This window comes from Cryphonectria parasitica, assembly GCF_011745365.1.
Source record: "Cryphonectria parasitica EP155 unplaced genomic scaffold M406scaffold_11, whole genome shotgun sequence".
Lineage (NCBI taxonomy): Eukaryota > Fungi > Ascomycota > Sordariomycetes > Diaporthales > Cryphonectriaceae > Cryphonectria > Cryphonectria parasitica.
Genome location: NW_024468919.1, coordinates 871759 through 892061, shown reverse-complemented (window position 1 = coordinate 892061; position 20303 = coordinate 871759). Strand labels below are relative to the sequence as shown.

The window sequence follows — 20303 nt, the reverse complement described above, 5'->3', positions numbered from 1 at the left end:
GAATATATGCTTAGCATCTATATGCATAGATTCTAGCTCAGTTGAGCTGTAGATTCGAGACTGCTGTTCTGACTATTTCCAGCGCATACCAACGAAAGTACTGCCTGAATCAGCTATTCAGAAGTGAATTTAGCATTTCAGAGTGCTTGAGCATGGATAGAGAGATATTGAACAGCTAGATAGCTGCTTTTACACACTCTAGCCATAGATCTTTCAGTAGTTTGGCTGATAACAGGAGAACTAGCATATGCTTCTGAATTTCACGCTCAGCTTGCTCAGCAGCGCTATTTAACTCTTTCATATGCAGTGAAGTAATCTCCAGATTAATGCTATTATTAGCGCACTATTATATATATACTATTTCATATAGCCTTCTTATAACTGAGAAGTCTGCATTCTATCTGATTTTGCAAACAAAGAAGCAATATTAGCATTATACTCAGATCTCGAATAACCTAAGCATATCGAATACTATGAATTATGCTTTATTAGATATCAGAAAGGCAAACAACTTGCTACTATACTCATCTTTGAATATAAGAGCTTATTTTGAGCTATCCTATACTTTATTATAATCGAGAAGATTCCAACTAATGCGCTAGAATAATTGAGAGCTGTAGTATTCAGATCTTGCACATTGAATAATCTTTGTAATGTGCTCTAGAATACAGTATTTACAATCAATTCGTCTAATTCTGTTAATTCTAATATCACGAACTGAGTAAACAAGCTTCTTCAGAGCATTAGCATTCAGATATCCTAATCTTAGATGCTAAAGATACTCTGAATCACTTCTTTCAAGCGCTTCATTATATGAAGAACGAGAATGCTTATTTCTTTTTAGAGTTGAGAATACGAGAATGCTAGCTCAGCTGTATAGCAGCATAGCTAGAGCTTGAGAGTAGAAAGAGTTTGCAAAAGAAATATATTCGAAGAAGACTAAATTAAACTCTTTATATAGATTTGCAATTACTGCACTCTATTTAAGCATTTCTAAGTGCAGTATGCTATCTTTGCTATAGTATTAAATCCCTTTCTCATATAAGAAAGCCTTAGCAATTATATTAATATAAAAGCTATTTACAACTGCTATACAGTTGAAAACTAGGTTCTCAGTACATTTCCCTTGCTTTCTATTTAGTACATTTTTGAAGCATTGTTTCCTAAATCCTCATATTAGCAACAATGAGCTCCCTGCTTTCATAACTTCTGCATTCCTTAAGAAAGAAAAGATATTTAGCTTTAGAAGATCAATGCTATTAACAAGATATATAGCTCTGCAGTTATTCAGAACTATACTTTAGAAAAGAATATAAGATATCTGAAACAGTATTAAGAAGATTGCTACACTTGCTTATAGTAATACTGCTTAGTTGAAAAGTTAAGAATTAAAGATAGCATTTATTTAAAGGAACTAAGAATGCTTTATTTCAAGCTTAAGAAGTATTAGATCTGATATTTTAATATTATAATTGAGAGATTCTAGCACTCAATAGTGCTTAGATAGAGATTCCTATTATTCTCTGTTCTCTATAGAATCCTTTCTATCCAGCCTTAAGAAAGCTATTCAGTTCTAATAAGATCTGAATAGAGCTTCTAATAGTTTTTGCTAGCTAGCTTAAAGAGGATCTTCTTTCTTTGCTTATTAAATGAAGCTTTGAAGATTAAGTTTAGCTTAATTCCAGTATAAGCATACTCCAGCTTTCCGCAGCTTATAAAGCTTTATTTATGCTTTCTTTGATATAACTTGCAGAGATACTTGTAATCTCCCTTTTCGCTCTAGCTGGAAGATCTATCTTATTTCTTTCCAGATTTTGTGCCTGAGTTGCTGGATTGTAGGTTCTCTCCGCTTATAATAGCGAATACTATTGAGCCTTTTTTCTGCTCAGGCTGAAGTTGGTAGATTGAAGCAAGATTTCATTGAAGCTATTCGATAGTCTTGATAAGCAGATCATTATCAGATGCTGTAGCAAGGAGATATTGTTGCATTTTAGCTTATTCTGTCTGGAAGCAAACTCCAACAGCAGCAAGAAAGTTATCAGAGCTCTGAAGTCTCTCAACTTCGTTAATGCTGTAAACCTAAGCTAGATTCAGGAGATCCTGATACTGCTAGCACTAGTTTTGAAAATCAATGCCTTGCCTAGTAGCTAGCTCAAGATAATAGCAGTACTGGAAGCGAACAACCTGTTTCATGCTCTCCTTGGACAGATAGAGATCTTTCTTCAGATTCCTAAGCACTTGTTGAATCGAGAAAGACTTCTTTCCTGAATAGATATGCATATAAGAAATAAGAACTGATGAAGATACTATTTTCTAAATCCAGTTTCACATCCTCTATACATTCTGGTAAGCATGCAACTGCTTATTTTAACAAAGCTAAAAGCATTTCATCTCCTGATTATAGAGAATAGCTTGTTCCTGGATAAAGAGTAGCTTGTAGTTCTCCGTTATAGTATTTTTGCGCTCCTTCTTAAGATCCTGAATGAACTTAGAGAACTCGAGATCGAAGTCTTCAGATTCGAAAAAGAGCATATCTGAGCCATCCGGATCTAGATACTTCCAAATACTCTTTCCCTTGCTCTGGAACTGCAAAATGCTGTACTAGGATGGAAAGGAGTAGGTATTAATATACTTTACTGAGAGCATAAGATCGTCAGGTTCGCGCTCCATCATGAGCTTTGATGGAGCGTAAGTATGACTGTTTGGAACAAAAGATGTGTTCTGAAAGAATAAGAAGTGAACAGCTCAGTCTGTTTCGATAGATAAGGGGAAGATTAAACCCGATTCTTGCGAACCGGGCTCATAACTAAGGAGAAACGTATGAGCTGAGCACATGGAAGTGGCTGAATGAGTGTTGAGATTGAATCTATCTAATACAAAAGGAAGATCTTCTAAGTAACTAAACCAGGCTCTGAGATGGTTTATGAGGAGACCAAAACAGAGGGTTAGGGTTAAATATGCCCCATTTTTCACAATAACGTACCTTTTATAAGCTGTATTATGCTTCACAACAAATATAAGAATCAGTATGCTAATTGCATCATCTCTCAGCGCAGCAACTGCTTATATGCAACAAGATATCTTCATGAGCGCAACGATGATTACAGTCCCCCACCACGAGCGGCCCCTCAAAGCTACTCTGGTCATTGGACAGGCGAGCGGAATCCTACGCAAAGAGCAAGAAGCGGCAGTCAAAGCAACCCGATCGACCTCACCGAAGACTCAGATTGAACGAGCCTGGCTGGCACGTTGTGGAGGAAGCATTGGAGGGCAGGACTTAGGAAGCCGGTAGGTATGGTCGCGATGGAGGCGAGGCCCGCCGCTCCCATAGATTTTGCTCCTTCTTTTTGCTTCTACGTGGACGATTCGTTTAGCAATTCCGGTGTCTCATGGCGCATTCAAACTTTGAGACTCTTCAAAGGGTATGGCGGGCTACCCAGGTGGACGGTGATAATAAATTGTGATTGCAATGTTATCTTGAAATTTCCAGGAAGAGGAAGCGCCATAGCTGATCTCAAGGTCCATGGATACGATTACAACCTCTTAGGTATGTTCCTGGACTGGGCGCGCGTGACATCTCCCACTCCTTCTCCACGCCGAACACATTCAAGCTTGGCAGTACTTTGGAACGTTCGATAGTAGATCTACGCACTGACTAATAACTTCAATGTTGTAAACCACGACCTCACATCCAGAACTCAGACGGTTCAATGCCTGATGGTACTTGGAATCGGGCACAAAGCTTTCATTTCGACTGAATCATCTATCCTTCGAGAGCTGGGCAAGTGCGGAAACTTCGCATGGGCAATTGCTCAAGCTAAATTTGTGCTGACCCAGAATGCCGCCTTGGATCTTCGCGGAGATCGTCCCTCCAGGATCAACTTCGATAAACTTCTCAAACGCTTGACCAGCTTGTACCTTAGCCCATATCTCACCAGTGAAGAATTCTGTTTCCCACTTCTCCCTGCTGTTCTCGTACTGCAGATTGACTTTCTGTAGTTGAACAATCTGTTTCTTAAGGCGGTCTCCAGGCCCATTCGGCACCGAATGGCTATCCTGACCTTTGTATCTTTGAGATAATCCTGCCGAGAATCCGGCGCTAATTCCAGGTAGAACAGCGCAGCGATCAGCTTTTCTGCTCGTGTGCTGGAGGCTACTGTCGCTCTCAGTGCCATCGAGAGAGAACGAGACATCATGTTTCACCCCGGGAAATCTGGCATTGGCGACTGCTGACCCACTGTGAAATGTTAGGCCGAGTCAAGGGAGGACAAGTTTCCGCTAACGTACCACTCGCGGCCAGGAAGCACCATCATTTCTGTTGCTTTGGAGATCCGGGGACTCAGGGATGTCGGCAAGCCATTTCTGTTTCGTAGGGACGTCGTGTTCCTTACAGAATACCATGTAGATGAGACGAAGTCCGAATCCCTTCCCGATGATAAGGTTGAAGTGGAAATAGAGCGGGCTTTTTAGGTGCTCTCGGAGCTGAAGCATGACGTGGCTAAGAGACTCCACGTTCTCGTCCCCCCCTTTCAGCTTGATTATCCGTAGACCTGCTGTAGGAGGCCTTATCACGATTGCTTTAGCATTGATTTTGCTGCAATAGCATTCTGGCAGATAGAAGTTAGCATTCTGGCAGATAGAAGTTAGCGCTGCTGCTGTAACTGCTGAGTTCTATTGCACAGGGCTGATACAAACGATGACCGCAGGATAACGTGATTCGTGGGCCGTTGTCGAAGCATCTGTGACAAAGGGACACGTCAGAAAGCTGGCTGTCCGAATTAGCGTTGTGTAGAACTTCCTTGGCCTACGAGGGAAACTGGAGATGCTCTTGAATTGCTCTTGCAATGCTTTCTTGAATCCAGAATCCAGGCCTTGCAGAATGCTGGTGTAGTTGCCAGTAAGAATCTGGTCCGGGATTCAGGCTATGATGTATTAGAAAGCTGACAGGAGCATTGCAGTACTTTCTTAAGGATTACATACCATCAATGATGCCTTCCGCTTGATGATAGTCATTAATCAACCAGGCAGCAGCAAGCTTTGCTGCCTTGGCCTGAGAGAGTTTTAACCTGTATGACCGATGCACTTGACAGTGCAGGCGCGAGGGCACTGGAAACTTGCGCAGCAAAGATGTGAGGCTGAGAAGCTCGGTAACAAATCGACTATGCTGATGGCAAGAGGCTTCCAAGAATGGAGAAAGTCTTTCAACTGGTGGTAATGGATTTGATATCTTGATGTTCAAGGTGTCCAAGGCAGCAACAGCTTCTCAGCAGATGCTATTGGGGTTATGAACTCCCCCTGAACAGCAGCAAGTTACATTTGTAAAAGATGCACGCTATACATTGTAAGCTAGACTATGGGACGGCTTAATGATTGCATCGTGGTTTTGCAGAATGTGATTGCTCAATTCGAGGCTGAGAACAGCCTTAGAAGGACCAGAAGTACTTAGGGTGGTCAGGATGAGCACAAGTGGACAGGTTGATCGAACCTATCCTTGGGAGAGTACAGCCCAATGTGCTACAATTTGCAAAATGTTGCTTAGGCTTTCGAACTCTTCTAGAGCAAACACCACGCACCTTGTCAGGGGCATCAAAGATAATGAATAGAAACGATGGGAAATATCTGCGGGTGTCTCGTGAGGAGCTGATTCCAGCGGGTGTTGCAATAATTGATTAGAAGACTTGTTCTGGTGCTTCAGAATTGTTTTCAAATGCAATCCACACTCCACAATGACTGTTTGAGGTAGACCATGAAGACAAACTTGATCCATGGACGTCCCATTCTTGGGATTCACACATCCACAGGAAGATTTCGGATATCGTATCTGTATCCTTGTTGAACTGAGAGTATGAAGCTTGATCCTCTAATAGAACTGAGGTGTCGGGAGGACCGGACAGTAAGTCGAGCCATCGGAATGAAGTCATGGTCAGCTTCAAAGCATTTGTGGAGTCAGAGAGTGAGAACTGTGCAGAAAGTCGGAGCGATGATCAAGACGCCCTATTCCAGCTCTATATACATTAATAGGCATGCAGTCGGCGGTTATGCTGCCAAAGGTCCATCCTGGAGATCCACCTGTTCAACACATGCCTTGACCATTCTTCGAGACGGGGGCCCACTGAGAACCCGATGTCAAGGGCTACTCGTCCCAGAAGATCATCAACGACATGTCATCATTCTTCCTGCATGCCTTGTTAGCCAAAATCATGGGGCACATCGGACCGAATGGCCAAGTGGCCCCACATGGGCCATCATGACAAGGCCTTTTGGTTGCAAGTTGGGTAGGGTGACCTTCTGCATCCAAAATGATCAGGACTTGGATGATCAATCTGCAGCACCTGAGCAGCTTCAAAACAGTCTCGCGAACTAGCTTTCCCCCGAGGGGACTCTGTGCCACCCCTGAGCTGCCTGTATTTGGAGCCGAGATGAGCGGCTGCTACTGATGATCTTTGACCTTAGGCTTGCCCTTAAATTCCCGTCATCACGGAGCGGTATCGCTTACCTATTGTCTTTGGTACCCCAGTCATCTGGCCTGGTGTCTCGCAGTTTTAGAGCTCTTCAGATCCGTCACTTCTTTTCTTCCTCACTTTGCACCACCTTTGTACCCTTTGTGACCATCTTCAACAGTTTTCAGTGTGACCAGCATGGGCCTAGTACACCCACTGCACATTATCGCGACAATCAAGGGGCTGCGCTGCCCCATAGCATGCATTCATCTATCAGGTGCTGATCCCGGCTGGCATATGTTACAAGGTTCGACGCATTCCCATGATTACGTCGGCATTTAGCCCTCCAGATATTTTGAAATTGCTAACACTCCATGGGCAGTTATCAGCAGGATACTGACGTATCTCAAGAAGAACCCAAGGTACATCGACCGCGACTTAGCTTACGCAGAGATGATGGCCGACGGAAAATGGCGCCGGGATGTAGAGACAGAAGAGGAGCACATCGCGGCCGTGCCCAGGTTCCCTTTCATACACACATGTCTGTTCCTCGGCGCCGTCTCGTCCGACTGGTGGTCCTACTTCTTGAACCGAATCTTTCCGCGACCATGGAATTCGGCCCCCAATTGGGGCGGAAAACATATGTGGGAGCCAGGATGTACGGTCATCGACCTGACCGATTATTCCTACGCCTTTGTGCTACCAGCTTACCAGGCGTGCGGCACGGCGAGCAAACGAACATACCGTAGCCTCAGGCTTCGGCCGCTTGACGGGCACCAGTGTTTTACAGCGTTCGGCAAACAGCACGACGACCCGGAAAGGGACGGCGTCTAGGTCGACACGGAAGGAAAGGCTGCATCTGTCACACCGATGGAGGCGCTCCGAGAGGCGTGGCCCTCGTTTCCACCGGAATGGAAATCAGACGATTCAGACACCGAAGATGCGGACGACGACAATATCATGCAAAGGAGTGAGAATGCAACAAAGAAAGCACCTGCTTTGGAACAAGAGGAATCTTCTGAATTAGGCCGGGGGGGCAGAGGAAGTACCTGCGGTCAGGAAGCGCAAGAGGGAGCCTGGGCCGGTCGACCAGCACATTTGGAGCACGATCGAGGAGTTGCTGGTTGTCCTGTCCCTCAAAGAGCCTAGGTGTCCAGAAAAGGCGAAAAGATTTTCGGCCTCTCTTGAAGCGCTACATACAAAAGCATCCTGAGCCCATCCACCATATTGCGGGTCACGAAACATGTCATGCGGAACAATGGGCTCAACATTTAAACTAGAAAGCGCTTACGGAAGCAAGCATCGGGGTTACAAGCTCCGCCAATAAGGATTGGCTCACCAGGTCACCAAGTCACCAGGTGAGGTAGTGAGCCGAGCCGCACTTAGAATTTGTTCAAATGTGGGGCAGTGAACTCATTAGGGTGAGGATAGGTGAACAATCAGTTCACAGTTCACTTGCACTTATCCTTCTATCTGTTCTGGGCCAGAGGTACTGGTGCACCTATTTCTATAGGTAAAGTACAACGAAGGCCTGGCTGGCCCGAAACCTGGTAAAAGGGCCCCCCTTGTGCCAGGGGCCTGAATGGCCCTTTTACTCATATGAGAGAGACCAGTGCCTTTATTCAAACAAATTTTAAGAAATTTGGCAATCAGTAATATCTGGGTCTGTACAGCCTTCTGCAAGAATATTTCGTACCCTAGCATACAGTATCAGATCCTCCTGCTTCCAACATTCATTCCCAGGAAAGATCATCTCCCGCAGTCTGGTTGCAAGCGGGATCAGCAGCCTGTAATACTTGGTAAAGTGCTGTTTAACTGTTCTTGCAAACACATTGCTCGTAATCATACTAGCTTTCATCTTGAACAGTATATCCGTATTTATGTAATTCCACTTATCAAACTCGGAAACAATTCTCTTTCTGCTTAGCTTCTTATAGTAAATGCAGATTCAAAAGAGAATTTAAAAGAAGGATTCTATATTGTATATAAAAGAATGCAGCTCGCTTATAAATGCTTCTATAGCTATAAAAGCTCTAGTTCTAGTTATACTTTTTGTGCTTAGCATATTATTTTGCTATATCTTAATAGCAAGATCTAGATCAATTAAGAAAGATAGCTAGAATAGATTGCTAAAATCTTTATTAATAATGAGATTATTGATTAAGATATTCCTATGCAGGAATTCTACTTGATACAGAGACTTATATCCTGCAATACAGCTCTTTAGTGCAGCAAGCAAATGCGCTCGAAATCTTGCTCTGTAGACAAGCAGTTTATAATTACGAATAATAGTACGTCTATATTCCCGGTCCGGTAGGATGGTAATGTAGGCCTTGTTGGGAGATTGCGATAGGCGGGATCGTTTGTTGGGCGGCGGAAGTGTGTTGGCATAGCTGGATGGCTGTTTGGTTGGCAGAGATGTGCCGGCTTGGCTGGATGGCTGCTTGCTTGGTGGCTGAGGTATGCTGCCTTGGCTGGATGGTGGGCTGAATGGTGGCAAAAATATGCCAGCTGAGCTGGATAGCTGTCTGCTGCTTGCTGGCTGTTTGCTCGGTAGAGGGGCAGCAGCCCGGCTAGATAGCCGCTTTATCCCGGCGATGCTGCTGCTGCTGCAGCCTTTCCGCAAGCCACTTCTCGCTTTTACGCATAGCATAAAGTCTATCCAGTCTAGTTTGTAGTTGGAAGCCTTGATAATATCCAGTCCCTTGTGCACATTGCTATAGATAGTATCATTGGTACTGCTTACCTGAACAACCTTATAATGATAATAACAGGCTATATTAATAGCCTTCTTATCTATTGCCTTGCAAAGCAGATCGCCCTCTATATCCCGCTCTGGAAACTGCTATAAATCTTTGATAACAAGTATTATCCGAAGATTCTCTTCAGGATAAGCTTTCCAGCAGATTATTGCCCAGCCAGCTATACAGTACTGGTATATTATTGCTTTATCGATTAAAATACGCTTATTTATACCATTCCGGTTGATCTCGATGAACTGCTGGCCGCTGGATGTTCTCTTGAATGTTGGATCGAAGCTAATCTCCTCTTCGCTCATCCACAGAAATCCGAGCATCGTGGATACAAACCGCAGCCCGTCTCTATTGATATCGAACTGTTCGGAAGCGAAATTTCCATAGCCTCATAAGCGATCCACAGAGGGTAAAGGCTAGGACGAAGCGGCGAGTGTTGTAGGCTGAGAGGACCTCCCTTGCGTATCTTGCGATGCTCATCCATGCAACCGAGGGTATATCATCAGAGGGGGGGGGGGTGATCGGAAGGGGGGTGCTTTGACTAAGCACACATGTCTTTATGAATATGACTTTTGTGATAAAAGGCTCTAATAAATATCTTGGAGATTAGTATATTGGGCGGTTCAGGGGAGGCAGCAATGTTTAGAGGGGTGCATTCCAAAATGATATACCCGTAGGCCTGCGTCAGGCGCCGTGGCTGCCCACCACCCTCGTTCCACGATTAGTGTTGGATATGAGGACCTATTCAGGCCGTTCCGTACTGTTTCGACTCATCTTCACAGCCGTCTGGCTGTATGAGGACTGATGTATTCAGGCATATCCTGTTTCAAGCACGAGTCAGGCTCTCAGGCGCTCGTTTATAAGAAGGCATTTACACTCCTCCTCAAGCATAGTCTAGACAGAACTAAGCTTCTTACACTCGTTTACAACAGAAATTCGGGGATTTTAAGATCAAATAGTACGAAAGCCAGTGGCTTGATTCAACTAAGCTTGTATAGATCAGGACATTCAGTCCCGTGCTACATTCTCCATCTTGCGCAAGTACTTGGCCCCAAGCAGCTTAAGCTGTCCGATCTCTGACTGATTAAACAGGGGGTCGCCTATGCGTTTCAGCATACTGATACTGGAAAACGGATTGCCGTGTAGGCGTAGCAAGCCCCTAATATAGAAGAGGCGTAGAAAAATACTGAGGGTAGGACGAGCCGGAGTATGACCGGCCTACTGCTGTCATTCTTCGGCTAGTGTCGATTCCCGTGCCGCAGCTGTCCGAAAACTAGATTGAGAGCCAGAAGTCGCTCCCCAGGAATGATACTCTCTTCGAGGAGCCTTGGTCGAGCGAGCGGTTGGACTGCAGCGTGGCCGAAGACAGAGTGTACAAAATGGAACTGGACGTAGTCCGAGAAGGGCATGAACATTCCCTAAGGAGGGAGACACGAGAGAACAGATCGCAGACTGCATACTGAATGCTTAAGGGGCGTTCCAGTACCGGGGCCGGCTATGGATACTAAAGTCGAGGCTCTCAGCGTGTCCATGACTCACCCTTGATGGGCCATCCAGGGCGGAACATGACCTTCAACGCATCGAAGAGGGACTATCACTGGGACGGCATGTTGTGGAGAGACCAGCAGCTCGACAGCTATATAGACCATACGTGCATTCCCAGTCTCAGGGAGTGGTCACTCCTTTTAGCTGTTTTCGCATACATGTCGATATGTGCGACGCACCTAGCTCGACTATGCGAGGCCAAGTGAGTCACCACTGTCCCCACTATTGCCAGGCACCCTCTGTCTATAGCCTCAGTTAGCCAGCTGTTTTTTCCCTCCTTTCCTTTCCTCTCTTTTCCTCTCTAGCGCAGTCAATACAGTCATTCCCATATCGACTCTAGTGTCAGGGACTTCTTCAATTTTTTCTTGTATCGGACTGATTGGATAGATCGACGGAAGATGGAATATGCTGCCTTTTAGTCATAACGGACAGACCATCATATGTTTAACTGAAGGCCATGCATTCGATGGTGGCTGGCCAGCGTGCGAGGCAATGCCGCGCTGCATGGTGGCAATTCCATGAATTTCCCAGATCAATCATAAGTGACTGCGGTTCGGACAAGGTAGGCGTCTTGTAGTCATCCCTGTGCGAGACGGTCGAAATCGAACAGAAGCTGTCTAAATCGTATCACCCCGTTGTCTTGCTGCTATTAAATAGGCCGTTATGGCCCTATATGGGCCACCAGAGTGCGGACTTAGGTCTTAGTATCGCCTCTTGACGGTTGCTCTCATGGTAGGAAACAAATGTGAGTATGGAAGCGATTTCCCACCTACACAAGACCCAGGCTAACGTTAATGGATGGAATAGTTCTGGAAGATAAAACATTGACGAACAAGACTTGGGCCGAGGTCTCCGGCATCTCTGTGCAGGACATTCATATGCGTTACAACTCTCAGGATATAATTTTCACACTTCGCCACCAAAGTGGATCCAAATTACCAGTTGTACAAGATACAGACATAGCCATAGAATTCCCATATAGAAATAAGTACCAATACTTATATACATTAATAGTCAGTTGCAAGGCCCGTTCGTGCGAGGCATTGCAATCATCGCCGAGGCACACTCTGTGACAATTAAGCCAGGATATCCTCAGGCACAGCATACCAAGCCTCCTCAACTACCCTTTTCAGCTGTTCGTAAGTCATTTCTGTGATATCGTAATGTAAGTCGAGCCAGTCTTTCATCCATTTCCATACATTTTCAATAGGATTCAGATCAGGACTTCGAGAAGGCCATTTTACCCTCTTAATACCCAAATCCTCGAAGGCATCCTTCACAATGTGTGCTGTATGAGCTGAAGCGTTGTCCTGCATGAAGAGATTATATAGTAGTGCGTCTCCTGCCTTCTGTTCCCGGTGTTTGGCCGTGGGCGTCTCGGAAGTATTAATTACTCCGTAGACTACGGCCGTTCGATGCGGGAAACCCGACATCACCTCGAACTTGCCCGCTGCTGATGTAAACTCAGGACCCGCTCCTGACAGGGCTGCTTCGCGCTCTCCGCGTATAGTAGTTATTCCCGACCCAGCTGGGCCGCGAAACGGGAAACAGGAGCACGGCCACCCGTCGTGAAGGGCACCGAATGGTGCTGGAGGGCGCTGTAGTGCTGCCAATGACGCGCAGAGCTTGGTCAGCCGCGTTATACGGAACACGAGCACCCAGGGTCGCCTTGGCCGTGACCAGGCGCCGAAGAGCACGGTGCACCCGAGCTGCGCTTTGGCAACAGCAACCCCCACAGAAATCAAGCAGACTAGCGCTTGCCTTTGCCGCAACATGAGTAGTTTTCATTCTAACATGGTGTTACAGACGGACGCGATCACCATCGCAGGAGCGCGTCCTTTTTTTTTTCTTTTTTTTCCCCCAGCTTCCCTTTGAATCTAAAGTATGCCCTACATACTTTCCGCGAGGTCTTCTGACTGTCAGCATGACTCATCAGAAAATGGCGGCGCAAAACCACCATGCTTCTTACAGTCTCGCAACCTCAGTACATAGTCTATTCCATCCATAATATAGCATACATGCGAACGCCGACAGCCCAGGACCTACGGACGTCAGGAGCAGCCCTGCTGAGCAGCATCAGCATGGACACCACGAACGTGAGCGCAGCTGCAGCACACAGCTTCGCATCTTCTCAGGCCTCCAAGAAGTCCTCGAGAATCGCTAGTGGCTTAGAGGTTGGTAACATCATAGGGGAAGAATCGCTGCATACCCTACGAACGCGACCCGGCCAGACCACCACTGGCAGCACCAGGTTGGCTTCAACAATCACCCGAGTCCACAAGGGAAGGATCGATAACAAAAAGCGCAGCAAACCACCGCCCTTAGCCAAGAGAGCCGGGCTCGGTTCTCGTACACCCTGAAGAGCTCGGAAAACTACACAGGGAGCATGCCCACAGAAACGCGCCTTCGCGGAGTCTGTACCCCGCTGCAGGTGATAATAACAAACAGCCGCCTACTCCGTAGAGCGCGCAGAAGGCCGAGTTCTATTGATTGCCCAATGACAAACCAGCGCCTGTCTATTTCTTCACAGTCCCAATCCTGCTCACCCTCCCCTTTCTTTTTGCTCAGCCTCATATTCCTCCATTGTTCCTGCATTACGACAAGTTTATTGTCCTCTCCTGGCACTACAATACCTTTTCCATACATTAAGCTATTCGCCCCCAAACCGTCCGCCATGGCCTCCGCAAACACAGGCCTAGGCAATCCAGAAGACTTGGGCTGGTACATCGCCTTACTCGCTTCATTTCAAGTGTCTAGGCGCGACGCGCAGCACATTGAGGACGCCAATCGGGAGTTCCGGTTTGACCCTGAACAGTATTACAAGAGCGACGCGCACGACACGAACGACACTGCACACTACTGGGCGGGTAGAAATGACCCAGAGGAGCTGTCCGGGCCCTACTTCGGGCTGCCGTGGAAGCACGCGCTCAAGAATGAGCGCTCCTTCGTTCTCGGGTCACTGGACCGGGAACTAGGCGACAAGTCCAAGTGCGCGTGCGACTTCCAGCTCGCCGACAGCAACGCCAACGGCGTCAGCAGGGCCATGATATCGATCCTCTGTTATGGTGAGCTGCTCATAAGACCCCGTTTCCTACACTATCACAGATGGCCTTTGATATCCTCTCTATCCCCGCAATATCTGCAGAGTGCGAGCGGGTCTTCAGCCAAGAGGGGCTTACGATGTCCTCACAGAGGGTCCGCATGAAGGCATCTACGTTGGAGATGCTCTCCTGGCTGAAGCACCGATGGAGAAACGGCTTCACGACGGGACCAGCGGAGGAGACCAAGGGCTGGCAAAAAAAAAAAAAAAAAGGCAATCTAGGGATTCAGAAAGTGTTTTTCATCCAGTTAAGCGAAGAACCTCACGCGGAATCAGATCGTAACAAAGTCTACGATATCTCATTATATATCCATGCTAACTAGATCACTTAGCCTAGTTTTGTTACTATCACCACGATTGAAGACATATATCAAGGTTAATTGAATAGATTTCTTAGCAGTCTCAGCAGTCAGTCGTCCAGCCTAGCTTATCAGTGCAGTCGTCCGCTAATATTAACAATTCAACAGTCGAGGGGTGCTGAACTGAACTGACTAAACTGTGTGAAACGCTAGCTATAAACAACGAATAACATGCCGGCAAGAGTCAAAAGATATGCAAAGAAAAAAGAAGAAAACCACCAATAATATGCAACATCGGTCATACTGTGGGGAAGAAGACCCCTAACCCTAGCCACTTACATACATAAAAACCCTTTTGAGCGTTTTCTTTTGTCCATCTTTCTAGACAGCAATCCAATCCAATCCATTCTTTCAATGCTCACAGAAGCCATTATTTCCCCCTTACATACCTGCTCATAGATCTCTGATTTTCCCTAAGCCCTGCTCGTCTTCCTCCTCCAGTGTTCCATCCTGATCTGAACCCCTCTCTACCTTTTCTTTGGGCGCTTTCTTTGCATCCTGTGTCTCGTTTCCATGTATGCCGCCTCCAGCGCCCGAAAGCGAGCAACCTTTCTCTCGCGCCTGACCTTCCTGGCCCTTCTTCTGTCTTTCGAACGAACCCGTTTCTTGTAACACTTTTCCAGGTCCTGCTTGGCGTCCTGGATTTGCTTTCTCCCATCTTCCCTATCGATCTTAGCACCAAGCACCACATTCTCTGTCGCTGCGCTAATCAAATCCTCACAGCATTTCTTGAGGACATTCAGCTGTTTCTCCACCTCGTCCTTAGTATACACTGCGTCTTGCGTGTAACATTCAAGCTCGCCTCTGGCCTGCTGGATCAGAGCGATCAACTCGTTATATACTATGCTATGAGAAATCTGTTCATTCACGCTCTTTTCAACCATGTCTCTCAAGAGCGTCTTGAGGTGAATATCCCCCAACAACTGGTCGTAACGCTCAAGATGAATCCAAGAGGGGGGACCCTGTAGTATTTGGCATATTTCATGCACTTGTTGTTGGTTTGCGCTTATCTGTCTGCTAAGAGAGCTTCCTAGCAGATGGATGGCCTGCCCCAGTATGTTCCCCTCTTTCCCGATTCTGTAGAGTTCTTGATGTGTCAGCTGCAGCTCCAGCTGAGTCTCACAGAGCTCCTCCCTGATCTTGTGCAGTTCTTATTTCATCTCGAGCAGCTCCTGATCGGTCGTCCGTACACCCTCCTGGAAGGTACGGGATGCCTGCCCTGACACCCCGGCGGTATCCTCGTTCTTGTCGGGATGCGAACGAAGCTGTTCTCGCTCCCGGGGAGCACTGTCTCGGCTGAAGGCTGGCGCAGGGTGGTGCAGTTCAGCGTATGGAGGAGGGACTTGTCTGCTGCTGCTCTCCGGGGCGCCTGGCTGCTTCCGCACCTGTAAGGCATCATGCTGGTCGACCTCCGGATCTGATCCTCATGGTCAGCATGAGAAAGGGTTCCTGCCATGGGCGAGAGTGCTGTGGGCATCAGCGTACGAATACTTGCCTGGTGTATCGGCAATGGGGAGCACCCGACCGCCTCTGCCGGAATACATCTTGGAAAGATCGTCGCAGCCCTGCATAGGCCGAACACCACCACGGATCATGGCATCGTACCAAGGTTGATATTGTTCGACTGCCAGGCAATCCATATAAAGAGTGATGGTCGTGGTTCGGGCTGCGGATTTCATGAAACCAAGGCTATGCCTGAAAACCTTGTTCTTGGGCTCCAGCTTGGATAGAGGGACGATCAGCGCGGCAGAGCGCCTCAAATGGAACTGCAGACTGGTCACATCCCTCCTGCCAAGCTGTCTGCGTATATGCTCTGGCAAGTCATCACCAACATTATTATTCCTGCTGATGGCGGTCACTATCTTCGGAGAGATGGAAAGGCTGATGGACGACGGTTCCTTGGGGCGTGATTTGGTCCGGAACGGCACAAGAAGGCTGCACGAGGATGAACGGGATGAGCTGTCGAAACAGACATGAAAGGTCACCTGAGACGAGGCGCCGGTGTGCATTTGTGGCAGGTATTGCTTCAGTCCATCTGGGCCTGCCAGCTCTATGACCACCTTGGACTGCATCTTGCTCGGTCGGCTGAACGTCTCAGGCTGGACGAAATTCTGGAATCGAACGTTAGTAGGGCGGGCGCATCCACAAACATGAACTCACACCAAGCGAGACAGGCAGGAGCTGTCTGGGGGGGAAAAGAAGAAAAAAGAAAAAACCCCCTCCAGGCACATGCCGATACATGTGCATGGAGGCCCACCCTCCCAGGCTTTTGGAGAGCAGAGCAGCCTTGACTCCATTTACCCAGAAGCCGAGCCACTGTCCTGAGGAGAGAGAGAATGCAATCGCGGTGACTCCACAGGAACGACCTGTGAGAGTCCCTACCCAATACCCGGGCCGCGGAACCCGTCGCTTGGTGCTTGGTCGATGTAGATACGCCTCCCTCAGGACCACTGCGAGCGTGCCATGCAGTGTTCTTGCGGCTCGGTGGAAGGGTTTGGTCGGGAGTGACTCCACGGGGAACGACCCGTGAGAGCCTCAACCTATATGCGGTGGCGTTTGTTTTGGGTTGGGAAAGCGAACGGGGCGGAAGAAGGTATGTGTATAGTGAACTGGGTAGCGTATCTAAGTCAGCAAGAATTCCCAGTTCAAAAGCAATGACGGTGGAAACTTTACCCGGCCGAAAGTGGATGGATGATGGTTGGTTGGAGGGAAAAGGCGGAGGGCGGAACCAAATAATTATCTGGTGGCGGGAAGTGGTGACTTATTCTATTGCTGGTTGGGCCGAGGAAAACCGGGACTGTCAGGAAGCCGGCGTTCCGCTGCCAAGGCGCTAGTGAGGCACGGGCCACATCCCCTTACAATAGTCAAGGATCAGCTTCTGTACCAACAGAGAGACCTGGCTGCCACCATCAACTCGACATCATTCATTTCTCAACTGAATCATCGTGACTCTCTCTGCCTGGCTTATGTGATAAGTGTTCTGACAGTTGCTCTACTTATGCTGGTCGGTCGGTCCAATCATTAAATTTTGAAGAGCTAAATTAGCATCCCGAAACCCAATAAATGGCTGGCCATACAGATTGCAGCATGTAGCGCTACAGAAGTCATGAAAAGTTATTTCGAGGTATGTGGAATCAGAATAACATTCCTGTCCCATGGTATGAATACTTTCTACTATCTACTTGAACAACGCAATGGTCTGAATTATGTTTGTCGACAGTCTCGAGGGCGAAGCTCGCGGGTATCTTTCGGGCGAGAGAATATCGATGGCTTCTCGACGCACCCTCGTCGTTCGCATCGCAGCTCAGCCAGTCGTGTATTGCTCGCCTGCACCTGTCCATCTCCCTCTTGCAGGCCTCTTCAAACCCGCCAGCACCACCAGCGGCAGCCTTGTGCTTTGCAGCACGCCGTTCAAACATACCTCTGGTCCAGCTGTGCTCGAAATCAATCAGCTGCACGTGGATGCTGAGGTGTGGCGGCCCCTCTTTACGGACGCTGCGGACGAGTATATTGCGTAGCTCTGCATCCCCGTGCACCACATCAGCTTCGTGGACCATGGCAAGTGCCTCACAGATACTCGTCGTGAAGGCCCGCGAGAACGTGTGGTCTTGTCCGTGCTCCAGCCCCAAGCTCCTCACCAGAGAATTCACCACACCAACTCCGGCATAACTTAACAGCAACAGACTGGAGAAGCCCACCCCATCCCATCATAGATCGCAGCTGGGCATGAGATGGTTAGTGCCAAGGCAGACAGGCAGCTGCGCCCCTTGTAGGTGGCGGAGGCGGTCGTAGATGCGTGCTTCCCGGCGCATTGCCCGCGCATCGGGCCCCTGGAACGCTTTTGCAACAAACACATAAGCCGTGAGGAGCCAGTCGCAGCTTGATGAGCTGCGTACAGCCAGAGCCCGAGGTGAGATATATGAACTCGTAACTGCTGTCAGCAGTAGTCTGCTGGCCCTGCGGTGTCGTGGTAAGCTGGACAAGTAGCCTTTGGCGAAACTGCGCACCCGTCAACGTGTCTGGGTGGCATGCATGGTCATGGTAACTGGGACAGCCAAGGTCCAAGGACCATCCCTTGTCGCCCCGGCGGTCCGACAGGCGAGTGAGAGCCCGCAGGCAGGTTGGTGTGCAGAAGGGACGGGCCCAGAGCGGTGTGCTGGTGAGAGCTGCTGGGGCTGGGGCTGCCACAGTATCTCCGGGCCTCCTGCGCTTTTCAGACCCATCTGGCGATCTCTGCTCATCCGTCCGCCGCTTCCTCGGGAGATGTGCGCTGTCGCAAGGGGGTGGTGGTGAGGGATATGCAGGCATCGACAGGGACCCTCTACCTGTTGTCTGTCCAGTTGGGCTCGCACTGGAGGTCAAGGTTGGACGCTGCGCATCAGCCGCAGCGGAGAACTGTTGCGAGGAAGAGAGATCGCCGCTGCTGCCCCCGAGATCTTGACCAGGCGTGGGCCCATCTCCGCGGTCTTTTTGCGCAGCATCTGAGTGCGCTACGGCAGAGGCTACCACGGCTAGCTGGTCGGAGGGTGGTGAGGATCCTCCTTCAGCACCGGTCTGATCGGCCCAGTAGCTCTCCGACCCCGAGGTTCCGAGCCGCCTCCTATGACCCTCGGACAGGCTCCCACTGTTGCCCGTGTAGAAGCTGGAGTTTTGAGTGGCAGTAGCTCAGATGAGACCTTCGCTGCGCTATATGCTATGCAGCTGCTCATTCTTATCCAGCTTTTCATGCTGCATCGCAGTAAGAGCTAGCGAGACAACACGCAGGAGAGGCGAGCTGGAGACATCCGGAGAGGGCCGGGCCACGCTGTAGCGCAAGGTGGACAGGTGGTCGGGCGCGATGGTTGTGAAAACATAGTTTTGTCCAATAAAGATAATATCATAGCACAGACCCTTATCGATGATGCTCGTATATAGTTGTAAGCACACAGCTGCAAACCAGTATTCACAGGCATCAGCATCCAGACTGCCAGCAGCAACCACCGGGTCTTGTCTGCCTAAGCCGTAGTCCATGATGGTGCGTGATTCCAAGACCTTGTCATTATGTATGCCGACCGCGGCATTGATGATCTCTGTGGTGAGCTTGTGCGGGGCCTCTGCCTCCTTGAGGAACAGAACCCTAGGGATATCATCCTGGATGAGCTCGCCAGCGGGGCGGGAGGTGTTGACCATGATCGCATTCTGTGCCTTGGGCTCCAAGATGCAGAATACGTTGGCAGGGCCACGTCTTGTGGGCTCGCGTATGTCGGCGCTGCGCTTTCGTTTCACTCCGGCAATACTACTCTCACGCAATGTCAGCTACCACCAGAATGCATCTGCTATGGGGTGATGCCACCATGCACCTCCTGGGGATAGCGTTTTGGTGGTTGGGAAAACGAATGTGGCCCGGTCGAAGCAGACGAGCTTGGCAGCGGTCGTTATGCTGTACAGCGTTAGCCCGCTGGAAATCGCATATGGTGCTTCTAATGGTAGCATCGGACAAGAGTGCCTCTGAGACTCGCGAGGCAGGCTTGTGAAGGGTGTCGGCGTCAAACAAGAGCAGGGCGCCCTCGGAGTCGACGCACACGAGGTCCTCAGCTACCATCTGGATGTGGTTTCGACATGGAAACAAGGGTGCTGAGTCGCCCGCAGTCTCGCGCAGTATCATGCTGATTATAGCACGCTGCTCGTCCAAGAAGTCGGTCCAGGGCTCGATTCGCTCCGGCGCGAGACGTCCTTCCGGGTCAGTGATCTTGCCTTGGGTGCCTGTGTGCTTGGATACGCGCTGACTCGCCGCGGGCATGAGGTGGCCGCGGCGGATTGCATCGTACGATTCGGCATAATTACGAAGACTTTGAAGGTGGAATGGCGCAAGCACATCGCGCTGCGCCATGTTGTATACGATCACAAGATTGGCGCGGTCGAAACAAATATACATAAACTCGAGCATGTGATGAAACTGTATACCCAGAAGGGAACTTGGGGCTACTGACGCCATATTCAGATACATAGCGGGAGAGGCCACCGTCACCGTACCATGATACTTCTTGGGCACTGGGACTCATCTGCTTCTCGAATTCGCCATCTGGCTGACAGCGTTCCACACAAGTGAAGCGGAATCAAGTCGCTT

The 20303-nt window shown here is 48.7% G+C and overlaps 7 protein-coding genes across 7 annotated transcripts; 2 read left to right on the top strand and 5 right to left on the bottom strand.

The window, feature by feature from the left end:
- Window positions 1-3759: 3759 nt before the first annotated feature.
- Window positions 3760-5921, bottom strand: M406DRAFT_75449 (uncharacterized protein; the record flags this gene model as incomplete). Its single annotated transcript, XM_040925845.1, has 5 exons — window positions 3760-3993; window positions 4288-4607; window positions 4981-5066; window positions 5574-5730; window positions 5792-5921. 5 exons carry the CDS (start codon window positions 5919-5921, stop codon window positions 3760-3762), a joined length of 927 nt encoding a protein of 308 aa, XP_040771074.1.
- Window positions 5922-6638: 717 nt separating this feature from the next.
- M406DRAFT_75448 (uncharacterized protein) lies at window positions 6639-7274 on the top strand (the record flags this gene model as incomplete). The annotated part of the gene is made up of 2 exons (XM_040925844.1): window positions 6639-6747; window positions 6823-7274. 2 exons carry the CDS (start codon window positions 6639-6641, stop codon window positions 7272-7274), a joined length of 561 nt encoding a protein of 186 aa, XP_040771073.1.
- A 1389-nt stretch (window positions 7275-8663) lies between these two features.
- On the bottom strand, window positions 8664-9516 carry M406DRAFT_75447 (uncharacterized protein; the record flags this gene model as incomplete). The annotated part of the gene is made up of 4 exons (XM_040925843.1): window positions 8664-8698; window positions 8736-9144; window positions 9187-9215; window positions 9417-9516. The coding sequence occupies 4 exons, from the start codon at window positions 9514-9516 to the stop codon at window positions 8664-8666; spliced, it is 573 nt and encodes a 190-aa protein (XP_040771072.1).
- Window positions 9517-11814: 2298 nt separating this feature from the next.
- M406DRAFT_270003 (uncharacterized protein) lies at window positions 11815-12054 on the bottom strand (the record flags this gene model as incomplete). The annotated part of the gene is made up of 1 exon (XM_040918047.1): window positions 11815-12054. One exon carries the CDS (start codon window positions 12052-12054, stop codon window positions 11815-11817), a length of 240 nt encoding a protein of 79 aa, XP_040771071.1.
- A 1358-nt stretch (window positions 12055-13412) lies between these two features.
- Window positions 13413-14329, top strand: M406DRAFT_75446 (uncharacterized protein; the record flags this gene model as incomplete). Its single annotated transcript, XM_040925842.1, has 2 exons — window positions 13413-13769; window positions 14306-14329. 2 exons carry the CDS (start codon window positions 13413-13415, stop codon window positions 14327-14329), a joined length of 381 nt encoding a protein of 126 aa, XP_040771070.1.
- A 628-nt stretch (window positions 14330-14957) lies between these two features.
- M406DRAFT_358704 (uncharacterized protein) lies at window positions 14958-15741 on the bottom strand (the record flags this gene model as incomplete). Its single annotated transcript, XM_040923979.1, has 2 exons — window positions 14958-15582; window positions 15718-15741. 2 exons carry the CDS (start codon window positions 15739-15741, stop codon window positions 15349-15351), a joined length of 258 nt encoding a protein of 85 aa, XP_040771069.1. The 3' UTR covers window positions 14958-15348.
- A 2163-nt stretch (window positions 15742-17904) lies between these two features.
- On the bottom strand, window positions 17905-20066 carry M406DRAFT_335292 (uncharacterized protein; the record flags this gene model as incomplete). The annotated part of the gene is made up of 4 exons (XM_040921022.1): window positions 17905-18035; window positions 18094-18839; window positions 19134-19477; window positions 19623-20066. 4 exons carry the CDS (start codon window positions 20064-20066, stop codon window positions 17905-17907), a joined length of 1665 nt encoding a protein of 554 aa, XP_040771068.1.
- Between the last annotated feature and the right edge of the window lie 237 nt (window positions 20067-20303).